The sequence below is a fragment of the Mastomys coucha genome, chromosome X, assembly GCF_008632895.1.
Source record: "Mastomys coucha isolate ucsf_1 chromosome X, UCSF_Mcou_1, whole genome shotgun sequence".
Lineage (NCBI taxonomy): Eukaryota > Metazoa > Chordata > Mammalia > Rodentia > Muridae > Mastomys > Mastomys coucha.
In genome coordinates this window covers 159775358-159785475 of record NC_045030.1, presented here as the reverse complement: position 1 = coordinate 159785475, position 10118 = coordinate 159775358, and the positions used below count along the sequence as shown (strand labels likewise).

The 10118-nt window shown below is 41.9% G+C and overlaps 1 protein-coding gene across 1 annotated transcript in view; it reads left to right on the top strand.

Annotated features, from left to right (window-relative positions):
* Egfl6 (EGF like domain multiple 6) overlaps nt 1-9691 on the top strand; it is a 42142-nt gene extending 32451 nt beyond the window's left edge. The window contains exons 9-11 of the mRNA XM_031384785.1: nt 2023-2127; nt 6038-6303; nt 8960-9691. Of these exons, the coding sequence (XP_031240645.1) occupies nt 2023-2127; nt 6038-6303; nt 8960-9070 (482 nt within the window). The 3' untranslated portion in view covers nt 9071-9691. The remainder of the gene's footprint in view (nt 1-2022; nt 2128-6037; nt 6304-8959) is intronic.
* Nucleotides 9692-10118: the final 427 nt, after the last annotated feature.

Below are 10118 nucleotides of genomic sequence, written 5' to 3'. Positions count from 1 at the left end.
CGGCCTATCACGATAGTACACAGAATGCTAATCCCAGCATTCTGGAGGCAGTGGCAAGTGGAGCTCTGTAAATTGGTAACCGTTCTGATCTACGTGGTGGTGAGTTTCAGCCAGTTGGGGATCCACAGAGAAACCCCCAAAGAGAAAGGAGGGCTGCTTATCCTCTTTTTGTTCATTGATCCTTTGGCATAAGCCGCTGAGTCCCTCAAATCGAAGTGAGAGGCCAGCCTTAGCTTTAAATCAGAAGCCCCTCAGCCTTTGTCCTCTTTCACAGTGCTGTCTTACCCTTATCTTACTTCATGAGTCAGCACACTCTTCTGTGGAATGGGCCAGAGAACAATTAGATGACGTCTTTGGAGCCATCTGGTCTCTGTAGCTCAAGGGTCCCTCTGTCCTTGTAGCTTAAGGGAATAAGATACCACATAAGTAAGCGGAAAGGTATGCTGCTATACGACTTTACAAAAAATAGACAGTAGGCCAAGGTGCTAGCTTGCAGACCTCTGCTATACATAAAGGTAACCCTGAGACACTGGTTCAAGTCCTGCACTGGCTGAGTCCCCACATATTCCGCTGATACATCCGAATTCCACAGCCATTCTGCCATAACAAATAACAACAACAAAATGAAACATGTTCAAAACCGTCAGTAGGACAGCCTATTTGATCCAATATGCCCCTGGCAGACGTCTAACAAGAGTGTTGATTGGAATCATGAAATACCCATTGGATTTTCACTAGTGGAGGTGACTGGGTTACAACATGAGGCCAAAGCCATTGAAACAGTGATTTATTAAGTACACTCCCAAGAGAAGGGGGACACACTGAGCAAGAGGAGGACCTAGTGGAAAACTAGACCAAAGGTCTAAGGTTTCTGTAGGAGTAAAGTCAAGGGGGATGGGTCAGGAGAGACCATATAAGACTGGATAATTTGAATAGTTCCAGAAGGCCTTAAGTCAGTGGTTCTCAACCTTTCACAGAGTTACATATCAGATATCCTGCATATCAGCTATGTACATTACGATTCATAACAGTAGCAAGTTTATAGTTATGAAGTAGCAACAAAATGATTTTATGGTTGGCAGGGCCAGGGGTCCCAACACCATGAGGAACTAACGGTATTAAAGGATTGCAGCATTATGAAAGTTGAGAGCCACTGCCTTAGGAGCACAGGGGCTATCTATAACTATCTGGTTTGGAGGTGGTATAGGACAGGGGAAATACTGGTTTGATGTGTGTGTGTGTGTGTGTGTGTGTGTGTGTGTGTGTGTGTGTGTGTGTCGGTCCGTTTTCTTTCACTATTACGGAATACCTGAACCTTGAAGAGGGAGTGTGACTTAGATGTCCTATGTATGGATGAGCTTCCCACAAACACTTGTTTTCCAAGCTTTGTTTTCAGTCTTTGGCTTGAGTTTTGGAAACAGCTTGTTCCATTCCCTGCTTTGCTTCACTAGTGAGGGGCACTATGCTCTTAACCACGCACGGAGCCATCTTTCTAGTCCCTTCAGTTTTATTCTTGAAGATTGCAACAGGATTTGTTGAGAATGACTTTATAGATGTAACTCAAAAATAGGGTATGTGGAGAGATGGCTCGGTGGGTTAAATGCAAGTGCTGCTCTTGCAGAGGATCCGGCTTCTGTTCCCATCCACATGGTGGCTCACAGTCATCTGTAACTCCAGTGCCAGGATATATAATGCCCTCTCCTTACCTCCATGGGCACCAGGCATACACATGGTGCACAAACGTACCTTCAGGCAAAACATACATACACATAAAATTTAAAAGTCTAAAAAATAGTTTATCTGGTTTAATCTACAAGCATGCCAACTAGTATGATCTATATTCTACTTGCCTAAACTCATGACATTGACTTCCAGAACTCCAAATTGGCTACATTTGTAATGTTTTTAATGGTTCTGATCTGTGTTTGTTTTCTCTCTCTCTCTCTCTCTCTCTCTCTCTCTCTCTCTCTCTCTCTCTCTCTCTCTCTCTCTCTCTCTCTCTCTCTCTCTCTCTCTCTCTAGCAAACTTAAACATCTCAGTTGACTGCAGCTTTGATCTTGGGGTCTGTGATTGGAAACAGGATAGAGAAGATGATTTTGACTGGAATCCTGCTGATCGAGACAATGGTATTTAAATTTCACAACCTATTGTTCTGGGAGTAGAGAAGGCTGTTACTACTAGATGCTAATTTCTGTCCCTGCTTAGATCATGATTGTTTACCATCTTTGGGAACCTTAGACCTTCCAGGATGGCCTCTGATAGATGAGTAACTTGGTATAACATTGACTTCCTCCTCATCCTTCTCTTTCTCACACGACCCAGGAAATGTGTTCCAGCGTGCCTCTTTTATATTTACCCTCTTCTTTCTGAGAGAGGTAGATGGGAAGAAGAGGAAGGTGGGGGATGAGGGGGTTTCTGAGATCTCTCTTTTTGCCAGCTTGCCAGCCACAGTCCTCTGTAGTTTTTTGTTTGTTTGTTTTGTTTTGTTTGTTTGGTTGGTTGGTTGGTTGGTTGGTTGGTTTTTTGAGACAGGGTTTCTCTGTGGAGCCCTGTCTGTCCTGGAACTCACTCTGTAGATCAGGCTGGCCTCCAACTCAAATCCTTCTGCTTCTGCCTCCCAAGTACTGGGATTAGAGGAGTGCACCTCCACTGCCCAGCGCTCTGTAGTTTTCATTTTGCATTTTGATAGAAAAGAAATCTTTTAAAGGTAATAAGACCTCTATCTACACTGGCGTTATAGTAGAGTCATCTCTCCGATGAGGACTAAAACCACTATGAGTGTCAAGTTAATGACCTAAACTCAAGACTTTCTTCTCATCCTTTCTGTTATCCAAGGAATTCATTCTGACTACCTGGCCTTGGATCGTTCTCAACATTAGTTCTGAGCCATAAGCTTCCTGGGTTTTGTGGTGTCTGCTTCAACTCTGTTGATGGCCCTGACTCCCTCTTGGGTGGAGTACTTGGCTTGCAGACACTATTAGGAATACATATTGAATCCTGCTCTCCTGAAGGCCAGCCATGTAACTGGAACAACTGCTATACATCTCCAGACTACAGGTCCACACCAGTAGAATTGTATTTCTTTTGGGATATACAGGCTCAGCCTTAAGTTAAAGATCTTCCTTAGGACAAATTCCTTCCCAAGATATTTCCTTGCAAGCCTACACCTGCAATCAGAAAGCTTTGATCTCTACCAAGAACCCCTGTTAGAGCTAGCAATTGGGGTTGAAGGAATATATCCCACACAGCAGTCATTCTAGTGGGCCTATCGCTAAAGATTCAAGGGCAGTGGACAAGCATAACAAGATGTAATACATTTTTGGAGAAACTATCTTCAAAACTAACACAAGTTTCTCCTTTTTTTTCATTATGGGATTGTAGATATTGGTGCTACCAGAGCTATAGCACTCAGGGACCCCAGATTGACAGCTCACCTGGTCAGCATTGTCTTACACTGAATTTCCTGACAATGAGAAGTCTTCTATTTGCAAACACTCGATTTGCAAATGACCGCTTAGGTTCTCAGCTTCTGAGGCACTCACATCATAACTTCTCCCTTCCAACAGCTCCACCAGGTTTCTACATAGTCTTGTCTTCCCCTACAAAGCTAAATGTCGATGAGAAACATAGGATGCATTAATATTGTTGGAGAGGTGACCCCTCCAGGAAAGCTGAAAGTAGGCTTTAGCTGGGATTGAAGAGATCACCAAAGAAAGGTTTACTGGATAAAGTACAGAATGCCTTAATTTGAGATAAATAGACTTCTTAGTATGAATTAAACATGTTTATTTGGCATTCAAACTTCACCAGGCATCCTGGATGAATGAGCTCATGTTCATCCTCCTCTGTCTTTTCGATTCAGTCCTGGGCCCTAGCCCAAGGAATGGTGCTGCCCCCATTCTGAGTAGATTTTCCTACCCAATCGAAACTTAGATAATCCCACAGACATTCCAAAGGCTAGTCTACCCTAGACATTCTCTTACAGGCATGTCCAGAGGCTTGTCTCATAGGTGATTCTAAACTGGCAATCAGTATTAACCATCACAGGTATGATGGTTACGAACTTTGATGATGCTGAAATAATATACCATCCCACTGAGAAATAAATCCTCGAACTTAGAGAATAATAAGGGATAAGGCTCTTTAATAATAGCACATGTCTGGCTCTGGCTAATGCCCTAAGAGTAGCTGGCCTTGAATAGAGTATTTTGCCAATTGATATACACCTTCGGCTTAGCATTCCACAAGTTCTGTCATCCTTAAATCTCTTTCAGGTCCCAGCCTCAGATTACACTTTAAACAATGTAAATGGAGAAATGGAGACAAGAGAGTGCAAGTCTGGCCACTTAGGAACATGGGAGATTTACACAGCAAAGATATTGCATATTGCCAGAATGATTTTAAGTATATCAGTGTTGTCCTTTTTCAAATGGTTGTTACTGAGGATCATCTTGCCCACCTAGCAGAATTATGCTTTTTCTGGGTAAGAGGACCCACCAATGTCTGGATCCAGTGAAGACTAAGGCAGCATCAGCCAGGGTCACAAAAATGTCTCCAGGAATTGTACCAGAATACTACCTGGTATCCCCAATGTTTTCCTCCCAGCTTCTATGGGAATACTTTCTTGTCAACTTCTTCAGACCATGCTGTGTAAGAACTGTTTTAGTTAGGGCTGGAGAAATATCTCAGTGGTTAAGAGCAATGCCTGTTCTTCCATAAGACCTGGGTTTGATTTCTAGCATCTACATAGCATATAACAACCATCTATAATTCTAGTTCCAGGTGATCCAATGCCTTCTTCTGGCCCCTAAGGGCACCAGGTATGCCCATGTACAAAATATATATACATAAAGCATCCATACATATAAAATAAAAATTTTAAAGAGTTCCTTAAGTTTACCAAAGCCACAATGAAAAGAATAGAGATAAACAAAAAGTCCACTTCTCCAGATTACAAGATACTTAGAAGGTTTGCAAGCATAGAAGGAAATATAACTTTGGTCATCCTACATCAGAATGCAAGAATGATATGCTAACAGGTGGTAGTTAAGCCTCAAGAAATTATTAGGACAGGATGGGTCAAGGGTACTTCGATGAGACATTACTGTCAGGATCCACCCAAGTAGATGGCCATCATACTTGTGATGGCTAATATTGATTGTCAACTTAATAAGATCTGGAATCACCTGACATGCCTGTGAAAGATTGTCTAGAGTGGATTAGCCTCGGGAATGTCAGTGTTGGATTATCTAGCTTTACATTGACATGGGGAAATCCACTCAGAATGAGGTCAGCACCATTCCTTGGCCTGGGATCCAGGGCTGGATAAAAAAGGAGAAAGCGAGCTGAGCTTGAGCATTCATCATTGCTTCCTGATAGGGAATGCAATGCAACTGGCAGCCTCTCACTCCTGCTGTCATGCCTTCCTCTGTAGGGTTATGGGTCCCTTGTCAGCTCTGCCACAGGCCTCGGAGGCTTGGAGAGGCAGGACTCCAGAAGTTGATTGATGGCCACAAATCTATGGGGGTCTGCAGCTAGTGGCAGGGGCCTGGTGCCTGGGAATCAGGCGAAATGGCTAGAAACCCTTCAGGGTCACCAGGGTTTCTAGCCTTAGCTCAACCTGGAACCAGGCTGCCTTTCATGGTCCCACATTCCTCCACCACCATGGGCTATACATATCCTTGAACCTGTGAGCCAAACTAAATCCGCCCCCCCCTTTTACTAGGATGTTTTTGTCTCAGCAACAGCTCAAGCCAATCATATAATAAATACATCACCTTCAGTGCTTAGTGACTATTCCATTATATTTCTATTTTCTTATGGATGTGGAAAATTCCTCAGCTCTCTGACTCTTAGATCTCTTCTCTATGTAGGAAAAGAGTTCAAGTCTCCAATCCACATGGCTCATGTTTGTGTGACTGTTCTATTGAAATGTAAAGGACCTCAGCACTTCCTGTGGGATCCTGTAGTTCATTTTTCTAGCTAGTTTATGTATTATAGTCAGACCCTTTATCACAGCCTTTTATTCTCTTAAAGATGTTGGTTACTATATGGCAGTCCCTGCACTGGCAGGGCACAAGAAGAATATTGGCCGATTGAAACTTCTTCTTCCCAACTTGACACCCCAAAGCAACTTCTGTTTGCTCTTTGATTACCGGCTGGCTGGGGACAAAGTAGGAAAACTTCGAGTGTTCGTGAAAAATAGCAACAATGCCTTGGCATGGGAAGAGACTAAAAATGAGGATGGAAGGTGGAAGACAGGAAAAATCCAGTTGTACCAAGGGATCGATGCTACTCAAAGTGTAAGTGGGGAAGGAGTTCCATATTTACATTTTGCTTTTTCCGGTGATTCAACCAACTATTTACTGATGTCCATAGGGCTTAGGAATGCAAAGATAACAAGAGTTGTCTAATCAGCATGACTAATGAGGGTATTTGTCTGGTTCTATGGAAATGGCCTGTAGGTGTGTCTGGCTCCTCTCACTAACTTCCATGAAAACTTTAATTCTTTAACATGATTTAAAAAACAAACAAACAAACAAACAAACAAACCAGGAAAAAGTTTTCCCATCCATTCTATGTGTGGAACTTGCTCAATAAATGGCAGACAAAATATGATTATTATAAGGTTGTTTCAACTGAACTGAAGGGGGTGGCTGTTTTCAGGAATTCTCAAGACCACTCTAGGGTGTGTGTGGGGGGGTGAGCCTTTAGAAGGTCTTATAGAATTGATAAAAACTGTTACATTTACAGTTGTTGTTTATATACATTAAAATCAACAAGGAGGAAATGGATTTAAGCAGAGACCAGGAAGGACCATAGAGAAGCTTATAGTTTTCCTTCCCTGGTAGACCTCTGAGCAGACCTTAATTTTCCCAGCAACCACATAAGGCAAGACTCACAAAGTATTGTAAACCAGGGAAGCTTACCCATATCTTGATATTCAAAGGTATGTGTGTGTGTGTGTGTGTGTGTGTGTGTGTGTGTCTGTGTGTGTGATATGTGTGTATGTGTCTGTTTGTTAATGTGAAAGCCATAGTATAGCCACCTCGGTTATTGCTCCTCAGGCCTGTCCACTTTATTTCCCCAGACAGGCCTTAAACTTGCCAAGTATGGAGGGCCAGCTGACAAGCAAGCCTGGGAGATCCAGCTGCCTCTGTTTCCTCAGCACTGGAATTACAAGTGCACATTGCTATGCAGGGCTTTTTGACATGCAATTCCTGCATTCTGGGGATTGAACTCAGATCCATCTGCTTACAAAGCAAGCGCTTTATCACTGAGCTATCTCTCCAAGCCCTCAAAGCTATTCATATGGGTCTATCTGCCCACATCATTGCCAGCATGGCTAACCTTTGTTATTTGGTCTCCAGCATTCCCAAATACTATACTGATATCATGCAACCCAAGGCCCCTATCGTAAATAACATTCTGAACATAAACCATCTGGCTTGGCTAAAGGTTACAGGTAAACAAAACACTCTTGACTAAGTAGTTTCAAGGGCTTAGAGGCTGACTCTCAGTAAGCAGTCAAGGGCAAAGCCTTCTTTCAAATGTTGAGATTTTGGACAACTCAGACCTGCCAAGTTAATCTTTTACTGTAGAAGTGAGTTTGATAAAGGAAAAGGAAACTCTTTTAAGAGGAAATTGGTTAATGAATTTGGTAAAGAACAAATAGGATAAAATGATGAAGAGTTTACTGAGCTTGGAGCACCTTGACAAGAGCTGTTTCTTGAAAGAGAAAGGCCAATAATCACATAATAGAAGAACAAAGAGGAGGCCTGGTTTGCTCAGTTGGTAGAGGGATTGGCTCATGTGCACAAAACCCTGGGTTCAGTCCCAGGCACTACATAAACCATGCATGGTGGGGCATGCCAGTAATTACAGTGCTCAGAGATAGACACAGGAGGATAGACAAGGCAAGAGCATCCTTGGATATATAATTTGTTAGCATTCAGAACCTGAGGCAATACATGGGCGGGTCCATAGACCTGTTGCTGGGGCAACAGCCACCATATTCCCAGAATCCGTTGGGTTCAGCTCCCACCTTTACCTGGACTGCTACGTCCCAACCTATATATATGGGTACTTTCCTCCATCTTGCTCTCTTTTTGCTCTCTCTCTCTCTCTCTCCCCTCTCTTTCTGTGCCGTTATCTCCTACTCCCTCTCAATTAAACCTCTTACATGTGGAACTGTCTGGGCCTGGTGATAGATACCTGCAGATGAGTCCGCTGCCGCTCAAACACATCATAATGGGCATCTGTTCTCATATGCATACACACAGAGACACACACACACACGGAGACACACAGACACACAGAGACATACAGACCCACACATCACACACATACACAGAAACACAGACACATACACACATACACACACACACTCATACACAGACACACATAGACATATACACACTATACACATAGAGACTCATACATACACAGACAGAGACATACACACAGACACACACACAGAGAAACTCATATACACACAGACAAGCATATCACATACCACACACACACATACACAGACACACACACAGACAGAGACATACACAGACATACAGACACACGTACACATACACAGACACATACACCACACACATGCATGTGTGCACACTTAAAAGAAATAAATTTTAAAAGTAAGTAATAAAAGAGCATTCATTGTTTTTGCTTCATTTCTTTACATGGCAATTCCAAAAGTTCCCTATTCAGAATTACAGGACTTTTGAGAATCCTTCAGAATTTGCTGTGTCTTCACTGAACAGAATTCTCACCATGAGCACTTAGCATGTAGGAAACACATTGGTATATAATCAATATGATTATATATAATTGATATGAAAGGCAATTTCTATACAGTAGAGAGACAAATTTAGTCCTTGCTAACAGTTGTTCAATAGTTTGCTAACATCACTGTTGTGTAGTAACCTTCTTTTCTCTCTGTGTTATTAGGTCATTTTTGAAGCAGAGCGCGGGAAAGGCAAAACTGGAGAAATTGCAGTGGATGGAGTCTTACTGGTGTCTGGCTTGTGTCCGGATGACTTTTTATCTGTAGAGGGTTGAATGTCACTGTCCTCCTTTATAGCTTCATTTGTGGCTTTTTAAATGTAAATTCTCTAGGGTATCTTCTTATATCATATCCTAGGACTCTTCCATTTTATAAATACAAGCTGATAGTGTGCAATGTTCCAACAGAAATATTATCATAAGATGCCTTCTTTGTATCAAATGTACTAAGATTTGCCATATATATATATATATATATATATATATATATATATATAACCACTGTGCCCTCTCATTTGTTTCTGAATTTTCCACATTATATTACAAAATGTGGAAATGCCAGCCCTTCTCCCCTTGCCCAGTATGTCTGCTCTTCCTACATAAGTTGGTGAACTTTCCTATGCAACAGTATAGAATAACAATAATAGAAAATGATAAGTACAGATAAATGGTTAATTGTTGGAGCTGGGAAAATGGCCCAGTGTTTAAGTGTTCATTTCTCCAGAGGACCCAGGATCAATTCCCTGCATCCACATGGCAGCTTGCAACCATCTTTAACTCCAGTTCCAGAGAATCCAATGCCCTTCTAGCCTTTGTGGGCACTTTCATGTGTATGGTATACATGCATACACTATACACACACACACAATAAATCATTTTTAAATTGCTTAACTCTGTGGCTCAGCCTGGTCTTTCATAGTCAAGCTTGCACATTTAATTTTTATAATCATATCCAGTAAACCACCTTGTGTCATAGTAAGATAAAATGGTATCTTGCTGATTCTGTTTACTTATGTGTATAATTCGGAAAATGATTTTTTATTCTATTCACTGTTGAAATACTTTGTAATCTTAAAAATTCTTAAAAATTGACTAAAATGGGCTTGGGTGGTTCATGTGGTGGAATGCTTGCTTAGCATGCATGAACTCCTGGCTCATGGACCTCATAAATTGGGAATGATGGTACCTGCATGTAATCCCAGCAGATTTGAAGTTTAAGGTCATCATTGAGTACACAGTATGCTTGAGTCTAACCTGAGCTACATGAGACTTTATCCAAATACAGAGAGAGAGAGAGAGAGAGAGAGAGAGAGAGAGAGAGAGA